Below are 14,936 nucleotides of genomic sequence, written 5' to 3'. Positions count from 1 at the left end.
AAGAGTTGGGAGTGCCGTGTGTGTGAATGTGACTCCCATCCCTCATGGTCATGCCTGTTCGCAAGTAACTCTATGGTGCAATTACTGCTTTTAGCAATTATCCATGTAGAATGAACATAAAACGAAGAAAAAGGGGTAGGGAAACAGAAAAGACCAGAGTGGGGAAAAGTGTCCTCTGCTCCTTGGTAGGAAGCCGAGAGTCCATTAAGGAGGGATAGAGCAGGACTGCTTACCATGGAGTGCCCTAGAAGGAACACAGGGAGGCCTGGGTGGTCTTTCTTCATGAGGTCAATGTGCTGCAAGCTGTCTCTGACAAACACATGGAAGTCTGACACAACCATACGGTCTCCTTCACTCTGCCCATGGCCAACTGTGGAGGGGAAAGGAAAAGTGACCTGCTACATCAAAAATATTCAACACCTTTAATGTAAAGATGCTCGAGGCAGCATCGTATCTGAAATTCAATGGAGAAGGGGGGCGCTAGAGATGTGCAAAGAGCTCTTGTGCATTGTCAGGGATGACCAATGGCAAAAACATCTTTCTGGTTAGCTGTAATCATATGAAGATGTAAACATAAGGCTAAACCACCATGGCCTGGACTCAAATAATGCTGCAGCATGCAAACAGATCTGCCCCCACACTCTTGCCTGGATAGCTAGCTCTGTTCGCTCTCAGTGTTGGGGACCTGGATTCAGCTGCCCTCCAGAATGTGCTTCTGTGAGTGGCTCTCCCTTGTTAGCTTGGGGATGCATCTGCCCACAGATGCACAGAGTGAGGGACTCATTGACTGGTAGCCTGCCAGAATGTCTGTCAGTTATCATGACTACACAAATACCTTGCATATGAACGCACGCAGAAATAAATTTTCCAGGAATTACACAAAGATTATTGGCACCCACTATGCGCTGCCGGTGTCTAAAGCATTCAGCTTGAAAAGAGATGTTGATTGTGCTGGGAGCAGCTAAAAAGGCATTTCTGATTCAAAGGCAGCAGATGTCTTGATCCAAACCTGGATACTGGAGTGAGTGAAGGAAATGGCTGACAGTTAAGGAAATGATGAAAAGGGTCCACAACGCAGAGAAAGAGGAAATGCATGAGCAACAGAAGCTGAGAAGGAGACACATCAGCTCTTACTGTAAATTTCAGGGCTAGAATCTAACTACAGGGGGGTTGGAAATGCAGATGTTAAACATCATAAGAGATGCAGAGGAAAGAGAAAGAAAATGACATTTCCAAATTTTGTCTATTACTTTTCAGCAAGGAAATTTTATGCCCTCATCAGACATTCAGAAATCATCTTTGGGGAATCTCAGAGCCAAAAACAGACATTAATTTAATTGCATGGCTAGCGGTCACATCTGTTTTGTTTTGTTGTTTTAAATGCAGTATCTGGCACAGTGAGGGCGAGGCTAAGTCAACTTTCATCCAGACCACAGCATGTGGGGTGAGGTGTTTTAACTCTTCCTTCTCATTCCCAGTCCAAATGAAAATCACCCCCTACACTACAATTAGTATTAGGAAGAACATTTCCCATTGGCACGAATGGGAGGCAGCTTTTTCTCTCACGCTAATTGTGGCACGGGGTGATTTTCATTGGGATCAGGACTGGGAGGAAAGGATGAAATCTCCACTCTTGACACTCTTTGGTCCCAATGAAAATTACCCCCTCTACACTGGTCATTACAGTTAAAGTAGTGTCTATTTTGATCCATAGGCAGTCCGTGTGCTTTAATTCTTGAACCCATTCCTCCCCTACCCAATTCTATAAAAACTCAATAGCTCCCTAAAAGATAACTGATAAATTAAAAATTACAGATCTCCTGATAACTATTCAGAAACATCAGTATGAGTAACTGTACAGAGGTGCATGATGGAGCAAAAAACTCTAATTTCACATATGCATTGAAGGGGTCTGGATGTGGATGCCTTTAAAAGGGGTTTGGGCAAATTCAGGGAGGGTATCAGTGGCTATGAGCCATGATAGCTATGTCCTACTTTCGCTATTGGAGGCAGCATGCATCTGAATGCCAGTTGCTTGGAATCACAAGTGGGTTGTGCTCAGGTCCTGGCTGTGGGCTTCCCATAGGCATCTGTGAGAAGAGGCTGCAAGTCCAGAAAAGTCTTTGCTTTCTTATGCTCTTAGGTAATCTTAGAGGAAACTGTGTATGTGGCAGCAGTGAAAAATTCAGATTTCATACTACAGATTATTAAGAGAGGGATGGGAAACAGTGCTTCTTGCTTGGTAAAAAGAACAACCGAAGGGGCTTTGTAGAAACTAGCCTTCCTGCACAAAGGCAAATTTATCATCTGTTGCTCCACCCACTTTTGCCTATGGCTCCACCCACCGCTGGCATGTGGCCCCTAGAAGGTTGCCTAGGAGGGAATGTGGCCCTTGGGCTCAAAAACGTTTTCCATCCCTGGTTTTAGTATGACATGTGAATGTGAAACCGAATCACAGAATTATTTGCAGCAAGGTGCAGGGCTGGCTACTATCTATGAGATTAGACAGAATAATGGAAGATGTGTATATCAATAGCTATTAGCCATAACAGCTGAAAGCACCTCCACTGCTGGGACGAAACAGTGGCAAAAGGCTTTTTGACCCCTTTTCTGGACTATCTCAGAGGCATCTGATTTGGTACAGCAGGGGTCTTATGCAGCTCACAGCCTGAATGAGAACTGATTGCAAATTGTAGGAATATGGCCCATTGCTCTTAAAAATAGAAAAATAATTATTAGCCTCCCCCACTACCCATCTCTTGCCAGATAAGGATTGTTTGCGGCACTGGACTATTGAAATCCGTAATTATCCCTTGAGGAACAGAACTAGAGCAGCAATAAGCACTGATGATAAACTGATCTGAATAGGTGGGCTGGTGCCATATCACTGAGCCAAAATTACAGCTCCTGCACTGTAGCTCTAATTCCCAAAGAGGAAAATGCTGAATAGCCAAGCTGGGAGAGGAGGAAGAATTCAGATCATTGAGAGACTTCTGTCACTCATCAGAGGAACATTTGGTATAAAGTGTTTCTCTTGCTGCACCACAGGTTTTTATCTAGATCTGCTCATACAAATTCTGCAAGTGCTTCTTCAGTTCTGACACCTCCATCTAGTGAGATCTCACTCTTAAAATGAATTCGAAAACAGACACAGCAAAGGCTTTCCTATTAAAACACTAATTCAGGCTCATTAGACAGCTTTACATTATCAACACATTTGTAGGAAGCAAGAGGATTGGCTGGGGGAAGGGAAGCAGGTGAATTTTTAATATGTTTAAAAATAGAAGTTCTGCAATGTACCATTCCAACTCCTCAAAACAGATAATGTACTGGGCACTTTGCTGGACTCTTAAGTCTCGTGGGCCAATTAACACACAGCTTGGTATCTTATTTTGTTTACTTAGGATCAGAACAGAGGTGGAAATCACAGAAATGCAGAAGGTTGGCAGCTGTGCCATGTGGATTCTGGGTCATAGCTGAGTGGAGAATCAAGCATGCAAGCAAACATATTTTTTACATGGATCTGCCCTTGGTTTGGCTGGAAACCAACAACCACACAAGTCTTCTACACATGAATGAGGTAGCCTTGCAAACAGTTTTACAAAACATACTAACCCCTTGTACCCAAATGGATTGTAGCTGAAAAGGAAAAAGATCCAGTCTCGTTTCCTCATTGCCCTCCTTCACCCCCAGAACCCTGTAATAAACAAAGGTCAGTTTGCCTGTCACTTTGGGCTGCTTTCTAAACCTAACTGAGCTGCCTTGATTGAATAGAAGTCAGGAGGAGCTCACCTGCAGCAACTTCCACCATCACTGGAGCTCCAGAACATGCCATTTGAGTCTCAAAGTCTGTTACCCCAAGAATCTGTGAGCATTCAGGATTTTAAAAACATTTTTTAGGTAACTGAGACCATTTTCTGAAGGCTTCCATTAAACACAGTGCTGTGGTCTGTGGTGGGATCGTGGTCTGACCACAGTAGTAGTAACAACAACAAAAAGGCTAGGGAGAGCAAAATTTAACACCTGAACCATCCCTCAGAAAGATGAAGCTGCCATATGCAGTTCTTTATTCTGAGACACTTCACAGCAGGCCTCCTTGACTGCTTTGTAAGTAGTGAATTCAATCTAATTCCAGCATCTTTCAAGTTCAGAGGGAGCCGCTACAATAACACTCCAGTATCTTGGTATGCAGAGGCTGTGGACTTTCATCCAGTTTCCTAGGATTACTTGGACACGTAACTCAGCTCTCCTGTTTCCTCCGAGATTCTTTTTGAGAAGAGAGATAATTGCTAGCATTGTTTCTTCTCTCCCTTAGTTTAATTACATACACCAGATGATGATCCTTCTACTGCACTACTTGACAGATTATTCCATTGCCTACTGGATTCAGAAGCCTCAGCCTCATCTCTCCTAATTCCTTTTAAAGTAAGCAGTCCTCTCCCCGCTCTCTAGTGTTTACACTTCTCCAGTTGCGCAGATTGCTACTGTTGTTATTGTGGACATACTCCGGTTCCCTCACCTTTGACTGGACTTAACCATTCAAGAGTCCTTTACCTTTACATTTTTTTACCTTACTGTTGATACTCTAATAAATCAGGGGTGGGGAACCTTTGTCAACCCAAGGACTGCATTCCCCCATCAGCAACCTTCTGGGGTGGAGGCAACTGCCATGTTGTGGGTGGGGCCAGAGGCAAAATGAGGGTGGAGCTACAGCTGTGATTCTTACCTTTGGACAGCAGGCTACATTCCAGCCACACAAAAGTAAGAGGTTTCCACACACACCCACACACACACACACACACCCCTCCATCCTAGAAATCAATCACAATTCAGTGACACATTCCACCCAGGCCAAAGCACTTAAGGAGGGTGCAAAGCACGGTTGGTGACCAAAGTGGCCAAGGGAGAGGGATTGTGGCGTGCAAGAGCTGGTGCAAGGGGAATTGAGAAATTCCTGGAGGACAGAATTCTGTGGTGCCTAAAGGGAATCTTCATGTTCAGGGGCAATATGTGAATGACTTCAATATAGGGATGCAAGAAGGCAGCATTTTCCATTCCTCCCTGTAGCAAGCAGCAGTGTTTCCATTCCGCTGCAGTTCATCTTTTGCCCAAAAGGACCTTATTCATCTTGCAGTCCGCTACGGCAAAATTATGTAACTTACGTAACTAATTACATAAATTATGATAATCACATTGTCATTACGATGCACCTCATTTCAATGCAAAGGAAATGCACCTCATTTCAATGCAAAGGAAACGTAATGAAATGTAATTGCTTGCTAACTGAAAGCAATACTATTTGTATTCACTGGATTTATTTCATTCTGGACACTGAACAAAGAGGTGAATACCTGCAATTTACATTCCTGTATCCACTTTCATCAGAATTCTCCAACATTCCTACTTGCAGGTGCCGGAGGCATACAATGGGGAAGGGTTGTTGTTGCTGTTGTTTTTGGCTTCGTGCCCTGCTTGTGGCCTGTAGGTTTTCTAAAAGCATCTAGCTGGCCACTGTTAGGAACAAAGATTTTGCTCCCATCAGACAGGTTTCTTCTCATGCTCCTATTAGGTCCTGGATCCTTTAAATGAATATCCAAGCTACATAACCAGGGAGCATATCATTTGCCTTTGGTTTCCAAGAGAGCCTTTATTTTTTAAAAAAATCAAGATAATTGAAGAGTGTATTTCACCATTACTTCCTCATGGGAAATAATAGTGGCTAATTGTGATTTTCAGGTCATCTGAAATCTCTGAAAGGTAAACAAATATTTTGCCAATCCAGAGAAAGCCTGGGTTCAGCAAAAGAAGTGGCTAGACCAGAGATGGGGAAAGGGCCATTTTAGTTTAGTCTTCTACCCAGCAAACAAGCTTTCCCATTCCCGTCTGTCCTCTGTTTGTACAGATGTTTACTTCAAGTTTAAATAAAAAGGGAAAATGAATATGTGCAGCATGACCTCTCTTTCCTGGATGGCCTGGGAGCCATGCAAAATATTTGGATAATGAGAAGTCTGGATAAACAAGAAAGCAGCTTCCTTGGAGTTATAATGACAATGAACTATATGGAACACATACACATTGGTGGTAGGTGCAGGAAGAGCTTGGGGTAGCTGAAGTTCATGGGAAGGGGAGGATGTATGGTAACTTAGCCACTGGTTTCAGCTGGATCAGTTCTGTACACATTATTTTAGACCATGTCAGAAGAATTCCCCACAGAATAAAAGCACGTAAATCAAGAACGGGTTTTTAGGAAGGGAGTGGAGCTTGTACATGAAACACTGAATTTAACAAAATACATGGCATTTAATTATTCAAGGAACAAGCAACACAGCTAATTCAACCATTGTACCCAAGAAGAAGGAAATCCCAAGGGCGGGGCACCTCTTCAACATCTGGAAATTCAAGGGCTCGCATCCTTTTGGACATGCAAAGTCAACATTGTTCTTACAGAGCACAGGAAGCACCTCAAGCAAGCACATACACAAGGACACATGCAACATCAATCTGGGAAACATCTTTTAACACTGAGCAGAAGAAAGAGCTTTAAAAAGCCTTAGTCTACGTGCAGCTGTTTAGTTTTTAAAAACAAGCAAACCACAATTTCTATATTGCTTTCCCTCTTTAACAAACACTATTGTACAAAAGAAACACCAATCTGGCAGCGGTGAAGATCTGGCATTTGGCTCCAAGAATCTGAGGACGGATCCATCCTAGCTCCGTACCAGGAAGCAATCCTACCCTTAAGCTAGGGACCATCAGTGCTGCTGTGTCAGCTTTAGATAGAAGGTGAATAATCTGCACCTTTGGAACAGCCAGAGAACAGCCTCACTAAGTGGTTATAGCTTATTTTTAGAGACAAGTGGATCAGATCTGGTTTAGTACATACTGGGAACGTGTTGAAGCTTCAACTTTTGCATGTTGTGCTGGAGCAGCTTAGGTAATGGGTGGTTTCATTCTTCCCATGTGCAGAGCTACATAAATGTACACATAGCTATCATTTTAGTGGGTCTGATGCATTAATTAGTGCATCGTGTAGATAGAGGACTCTTTCATGGTTTCCCTGCAACAGACTAACATGCCTCTGAAAGGTGTTTCCCCCTGTTCTGTCCCCGTCAGTCCATTTGGTTGGCTCAAACTTTTGCAAGGTCAGCATGGGCAGTGCAGCGCATAGCTGACTACTAGCTTTGAGTACGGGGGTGTTTTGGGACTTTAAAAAATGGTATCCTGCCTGCAGGCTCCAAAATGCACTACAGCACTGAAAAAGCAACAGATTAATCTACAGCCTAGATGCATCCAAACCACTCCCATTCATTGCAAACCCAGAGGCGTGCTTCCCTAACGATTTCAACCTGTCAAAAACTAGTCTATGCCAATGTTCAGTTGTCTGCCTGTGGCAAGGCAGTCCTAAGAATTCTCCAATATGTGTGACTTTCAGCATGCTACTTCTAAGCCACATTTAGGGTCAGTGTGCCGAAGCTGAACTGCACAAGCACTGGTGAAAACCAACCACTGATGCTGCTGGAAACTAGTAAAAGCTGGCTTTCACTTGCAGTTACCATTGGCTGAGCTCAGCTTCTATTTTCTGCAAAAGCGTGTATCAGTTCTACTTTTTATATTACTGATGTCGCTTGGCTGGAACACACAATCTTTGTTTCTAGCACGATCAACATCCATTTCTTTTCAGTGTTCGCAAGATTACTTTTCTTCTCCCGCCTCACACAGTACAACACATTGAGAAGGATCTCCTCCCACCAGGCTCACATTTTTGGAGAGCAGAGATATTTTTAGACTATTGCCTGCACAACACTTACATTATTGTTTTGTTGTCTTGGGAGGGAGGGGTGGGAAGAATAATTGGAAAGAGGCAATTTTCTAGGCTAAAATTATTTCTGCCTTATTGCTGTGCAGCAGAAAATCTCTCATCTGGTAAATCCACTGCAAGGGGTTCCCCCCCCTGCCCTCCAGTGCTAAACAAAATGATCCCCAATATCAGAAGGAACATTAATTCCCATCGGATAGAACAGCTCGGTAAGAAAAATGACATGCCTCTGCTTCTATCAGTGCTGGGGGCCAAATTCAGACATGGGGAATCAGATATGCAACTCCTGCTAATATTTTCATAAATGACCTATTTTCACCAGCAGTCTCTACAAAACCTTTTTAAAGCAAACAGACTGAGTGATACATTCTTGGCGAGGTTCACCTGTTAACGGCAACAGTACCACAGAACTGAGCGGGGGGGGGGGGAACCACACCAAATTATTTCAGTGAACAGAATCAGGGGCAATAGAAAGGCTACAAAACAGCAAACCATATCCCTGAGGTTAATATTTTGCATTTTGAATGGCTCTGCTAAGTGCACAACTCATGATTTCTTCTTCTCAGAATGTCCTCAGAGCCTGCTCGTACACTGGCTTTTCAGCTGAGGCTAGATTCCTGGATTGATCCAATTAGTGTATAAGCGTTCTCCAAGAATGCTTCCTGGATGGCTTATTCTACTATCCATGCACATATATTTCCATGCACATATACGGGTATCATGTCAAAAGTAAGCCTTTCGGTTGGAAAACATTGCAAGTTATATAGGTTGGCATCCCGGGAAACAATGGAAGAGCACACCTTCTCGGGAAGTCTCGGGAAACAATGGAAGAGCACACCTTCATGGGTGAAGTCAAACCACTGGAGAGTTACAGCACCTGCTGTGGCTGTAGAGACCAATACGAGAGAGAGATGTTTTGTTGCAGCTGGGGCAGATGAAGGCATCTGTTGCCTTGCATCACGCCAATATAGGCAACCTCACCTGGCTGAAGGCATACACGCTCTTTTTTCGCACAATGAGTCCTCAACCGGAATGCACAGGAAAGCCATGTGACTTTTTCACAATTCTTCATGAACAAACTATTATCGCCTCTTCCCTTTGCTAATAGGCAGCATAAGGTGAACAAAATATATCCAGGATTTCTCAGGTTCACTGAATATAATGAGTTTCCTGAAGAGAGATCAGAGACTTCTTACATGCAGACTAGTCAGCGCTGGGCCACGGGCAGCCATGTATGTGGAGAGTAGAAGGTACATGTCCTGGCAGGATTGGAAGCAGGAGCAGGAGCAGGATGAGGCACTGCACCAGAGCACCTCAGGAAGGGGTTAGGAGGCAGGTTAGCAGAGAAACAATACAGAAGGTCAATAGAAAGGAAGAACTGGTTTCAGGCAGATGAGGAATCTGATCAAAGGAGGCTGGAACAAGCAGGTTGGGAAGCTGTAAACAGGTGGATAAGGAAGCTGTCTGGCCAGCTGGCAAGACCAGATCTGACTGCAGCCAAGAGAGAGAGGTGGGGGGTGGGGCTTGACCTGCAAACATCTATAGCCAGAAATAATCAACAAGTTGTCTGGGAAATGGCCAGTAATGGGACCACCCCTTTCTTTCCCCTCTCTGTAGCCTCAATCTGCTCATTAAAAGACTGAAAATAGACACCAGTGAATACCTGACAGCAGTGTCTCTTGCTTTAGAATAACATACTTTCATTGTACACAATTGTATCAGAAGCCCATAAAGAAAACCCACATCACAATAACTTGTTCTCCATTTCTTTCAGGTCAACAATGTGACTACATGTGGACAGGTAGTCTGGCCATTTCTTCTCAATGCGCTAGTAAGGTTCATGAACTTAGTTGCAATGCTCTCTAAAAGAACCAGGTTTCTTAACATCATTTGCTGGAACAGGTGCACTGTTACAGTTTAATTAGGAAAACTGGTTCTGAGAAGGTCCAGATCATTTGCCAAAGCCTCCTATGAGAAAAAGTCTTTGGGGGTTTTATATTGCTAATTTCTCATGCTAGTCACTGCAACAATGTGGATAAAGACCACCGACTGAAATAATTATAGTGCATAGCTATTTTAGAGAATGGGTGGGGAACATTTTTTGGTCTGAGGGAGGCATTCCCTTGTGCACAACTTTCCAGGGCCCACATTCCAGCACTGGGCAGGATCAGAGGAAAAGGTGGGCAGAACAACAGTTGTGACCTTTGTCCAGTAAGCTGAATTTCAACTACTCAAATGTGAGAGGGTTCTAGACAATCTCCCCTCTCCATCCTCTACCTGGGCATGAAAGACCCACTACCACAGTTCAGGGACAAGCGAGAAGCACTTGATGGTATGGGACAGGGACCGTGAGGGTGTGCCCTGGGAAAGGTGGACGTGGTATGGGGAGGGACATGGCCTGAGGAGAGCCCTGAGTGACATATAGAGAGACCTATGGAGAACTGCACTTAGCCCCTACCCCAGCCCCTCGTGTTTCCCACCAATTTCAGAGCTTCAAGATGTTGAACATGGTGCTTTTCTGTTATGAGCACCACGATGACAGCTTTCCCTTTACACAAAATCATTATGGCAACATGTCTCAAGTTTTAAAGAGACACTACCTACCATTTTGTCTCTGCTGTTTTTAACTAAGAACATTGGACAGTGTGGGGGGGGGGAGAGAAAGAGGATAAGGAGGGACACAGGATTTACCTTTAATAACTCAAGAGTTTTAGAAACAGCTGAAACACAGTGCCAGAGCAGTTTGGTGGTGGTGGTAGATTATTTGCTGATCACACCATGTGTTTTCACACCATGGGCATTGAGGGCATCCATGCAGCTGTGCTTTACAGCAGCACATGCTATTAAGTCCCAAATGACAGCTTGCTTAGCTGGAAAACATTTTCTTTTCAACAAAACTCATCCATTTCCAGCTCTTCTGTGGGGCTTTGTTCACTCTGCTCATGAGTTCTGTATAACCCATTTGACTGGTTTCGATTCAAAGAGTGTTACTAAGCTTAAGTAAGACCTGTTGGTCAAGGGAGAAAGGAGGGGGTTTTCCGCAGAGGCACATCGGAGTACCTTCTTGTGTTCTGTTTATGTTGCAGAATCAAAGTTTGAGTTTCAAATAATGTTAGTGCCAGAGAAAGAAAGAATCCTCTGTTTTCTAGCAGGAGCGGAGAGTAGGCCTTGTGAGAGAGCTGGAACACAGACTTCCTTTGATGACTCCTTTGTCACCCTTGGTATTCTGCATTCTTTTTAAATGAAAAATTCTTCTCAAAACACCTCCCCTGTCATGACTAGCCAATACAACTGCCATTCATCCAGTATGTTGAATAAATGCAGCTGGCTTAAAAATATATAGAGAGAAGCTACAGTTCCCAGTAGATTGCTTTATCTTATAAAGATTGCATGATATTTCAAAAGTATCTTCTGAGTTTTGTGTGATTTAAAACTCTTGCTTAAGTCAATCACAACAGTTTGTGCTAGCTGTAGTTTAAAACCCCAACTATAGTTTGAGCTTCCAAATTAGTGTTCGAAACTCCCATTATTCTAGGCGCATTTTGCAACAGGGAATTTTATTAGCACAAGCAGTTTCTGAGCTCTGGGCACAGTACTGCACCTAAGATTTCAGATTAAAACTGCAGAGTGGAAGGAAAAAAGGACCTTTTTCTGCCTGCCCACTTCCAGCTACTCTCTGAAGACTGGAGAAGGGACCCTCTTAAGAATATTAGGGGATGGGCAGGGGAAGGACCAGACCATGTATAAAATGAACATACTATTTTCAGCTTTGTCTTGTTATCAAAAAATCGTGCCTAGACATTTTGTTGTTGAGCCCATAACCTAGGTTTAAGGTCTAATTTAGCTCCTAACTTGCATATATCAGTTTCTAACACTGTTCCAAATGAATAAGATGATCACGGCTTAGAGCTCCTTGTCTACTTTCATTTCTGGTTTGTTCAGCAATGTGATTTACAGGTCTACTGCTGTCCTCAGGAAGAGAAACTGAAATAACCATGGTTTGCCAATGGTTCTCACCAAACCATTGGATGCCACAAACCATAATTTGCTAATTCACTTCCAACCATGGCTTAATTGAGAATCACGTTGAAAGAGGCAGCCAAGGACCACATGTGTGGTCAAAAGATTTGTCCATGTCTTGGCTTAATAAGCTGACATAGGATTTTCCAAGCACAGCCTTTGTGTCCAAATCTACTCCAGCTCTGCTGACAGAGCTCCATCAGACCAGACAGAGATAATGGTCAATGGAGTTGAAAGACACTGAGATGACAATGAAAACCAATAGGATCACACTCAACAAAATTCAGGTCAACCAAGGGAGTCTCATTTCCATGCTCAGGCCTGAGCCCCGCTAGTTGTGGATCTAGAAAATCAGTCTCATCCAAGAGTGCTCAAAGGAAGGGTAGAACAATAAAGGTATGAATTAAACAGGGGAATAATATTCTTACTATTTTGAAAATTATTCTTGCCACTTTTAATATTAATTTGATACCAACATTGTGCTAGGTGCTACAGGACCTGGAAAAGAGTATAATCCCTGACCAGACCAACTGACGTAAAATAGACAAACCTGAGTGGGACACAGAGGAGATTCATCCACTGTAGGCATTGGGAGAGTACAGGAGAGTACGCTTCAGCTAATATGAAGCGGCAGTGCAATGGAAAATCATGGTTGTGTAAGATACATGTGGGTGGAAGATTTTGCCTGATCCAGATGCTGGGAAAAGCCTGTCCTTTGACTATATTCAGCACACTTTCTTTGTGAATTGAGCCCTGTGTCTGCCTCTGAGCATTGCCTAGTCACACTGGCTCAGCTGCTAAACTAACTTCCATTGTCTCCTAACCAAAGCTCCCACTTCAGCTTCTCTTTGCTATGCTCTGTGTGCTTGTAAAAAATAGCACATTCCCTACATCTCTGTGTGTGATCTGCTGGTATGGATGAATCTTTGACCTTAAAATTCCGGCCTTTGATTAAAAAAGAAAAAGATCAAAGCATGAGATATCTCTTAGCCTTCATTCTCTGTACTTACAACACTTATACTAAATTATAATGGCATTTATTTCAATGCAGGAGACAGCTCTGTGTGCACAAAGGGACAAATGTACCAAACTATCCCGTCCACTGCTGTTATGAAAGATGCCTCTTGTGCAAGAGCTTCTTATGTACACTGGAGCATGCACAAAGCTCTCGACTGGTTTTCAAATTCTCTCTCTCTCTTAAACACACACACAAATCAAAAATATAATTTGCACAGTCAGAGATGAATCGTCTTAAGTAATTTAATAATAGAAATGTCTGAGGTGGGAGGCAAAATCCTTTTAATGGGATGGGATATATGTCATCGTAATAAGAAAGCAAATTTTAAAATACTAAAGCTTTCTTTCTAAACAGGGATAGGAGTTTTTAAATAAAATGCTGCAAATTCACATGTGGGTAGAAAGCAGGGAAATGCTAAGCAGTTGCTTTAATACTATGGTGACAGGTTTGCAAACAAGAACTTCAGATGATAAAGACCTGGGACCCAATGCAACCAAAAGCTGAACACTTTTTACCAGGGGTAGCCAACACAGTGCCCTCCATATGTTGCTGAAGTACATCTCTCACCATCTGTGAACATTGCTTATATTGGCTGGTGTTGGTGGGAAATGCAGTCCATCAATATCTGGAGAGCACCATGTTGGCTAGCCCACACCACCACCCTTTTTAAAAAATGCAAGTCTACTCAGAAGTAAGCCCAACTGAGTTCAATGGAGGTTACTCCAAGGAAATGTGGAGGGGGGAGTAAAACTTCCCAGTAACTGAAAACCGTTCTTGTACTCTTCTGTTCTTTCCAAAAACCTGTTTCCAATAGGAGGAAATAAAAGGGAAGAAACTATACTAGCTCCAGGACTGAAGTAGCTTGTTCCTTGGTTTGAGGGTGTGTTGGACAACTAGGAAGGCAATGGATCCTTTTAGAGCCATGCCTTTCTCCAATCCCACTGAGGCATGCCTCAAGACCACCCGCAGAACACTCTCTTTTTGGCTATACTGATGGTGGAATTCTGACATCAACAGGCCAGGATTGTCAGGGAGCAGAAATTTGACACTGGGTCAATCTCTCTGAGGCCAGAGCAGGCATAGGCAAACTTGGGCCTCCAGATGCTTTGGGACTACAATTCCCATTATCTCTGACCACTGGTTCTGTTAGCTAGGGATCATGGGAGTTGTAGTCTCAAAACTTCTGGAGGGTTGAGATTGCCTATGCCTGGGCCAGAGCTTTCTCTTCACCCTCAAAGTAGGAGATCTGATGCATCCTACTGTCCCTGAGATACTCTTCTGAACTGCAGGACCTGCCATTAATTTCAGTGATAGAGGTTCAAGCACATGTTCAACAGTTTTGGCTCATCCTCTCTTCAAAACTGTCCCATTTCACAGCTGGTCATTTTTTTCCTACCTCCTGCAGAGCAAGAGTTTTGCAGGTTGTGCTTAGCTTAACTCATCACAGGTTTACTAGATTCCACATCACCTGGTTTCCTCAAAATGACAATGCACCAAGATGTGTTAGGTGAGAGCAACCTCTAACAACTGCCTAATAGAAAAATAAAAAGCAACCTTTCTAATCAGGCATTCATGGCAAGTAAACGATATAGAAATCAGTTAGCTGATCACACTAATGAAATGCTGTTGCTATGGAAAAACACGGTCCTCATAAACAGTAAAATAAGGGGGACACTCAGATTCACACTTCTGCATTTACTGTAGTACTCCTAAAGGATTAAATCTTCTGAAGAAGGGTAGGCCACAATCTTGGCACAATATTTTAGATAATCCGTTTATTTCCCTCCCAACATTTTCAGATTTAACTGTGTATAGCCAGATGTACCCAACAGATGGGAGATTATGCAAATTTATATTACTGAGCACCAATACACAAGCCCCAGTTTCTTAAATGCCCTTTTTCAAAAATCCCAAAACTCTAACCCACGGATCCCTAGCTAAACTGAAGTCAAGGAAGATCTACTTATTCACATACCACAGGAACATGAAAAGCTGCCTGACAGTGAATCAGACAACTGGTACATCCAGCTCAGTTTTTCTATACTGACTAAAAGTGATTCTGCAGGACTTTAGCTAGCAGTT

The 14,936-nt window shown here is 43.1% G+C and overlaps 1 protein-coding gene across 9 annotated transcripts in view; it reads right to left on the bottom strand.

Moving 5' to 3' along the window:
- MGLL (monoglyceride lipase) overlaps nucleotides 1–14,936 on the bottom strand; it is an 85,688-nt gene that overhangs the window by 21,432 nt on the left and 49,320 nt on the right. For all 9 annotated transcript variants that reach the window (XM_079964587.1, XM_079964591.1, XM_079964586.1 and 6 more), the window contains one exon: nucleotides 234–370. In XM_079964587.1, coding sequence (XP_079820713.1) covers nucleotides 234–370 — 137 coding nt within the window. The remainder of the gene's footprint in view (nucleotides 1–233; nucleotides 371–14,936) is intronic.

The sequence above is a fragment of the Podarcis cretensis genome, assembly GCF_951804945.1.
Source record: "Podarcis cretensis genome assembly, chromosome: 2".
NCBI classification, from domain to species: Eukaryota; Metazoa; Chordata; class Lepidosauria; order Squamata; family Lacertidae; genus Podarcis; species Podarcis cretensis.
This window is presented reverse-complemented; position numbering and strand designations above follow the sequence as displayed.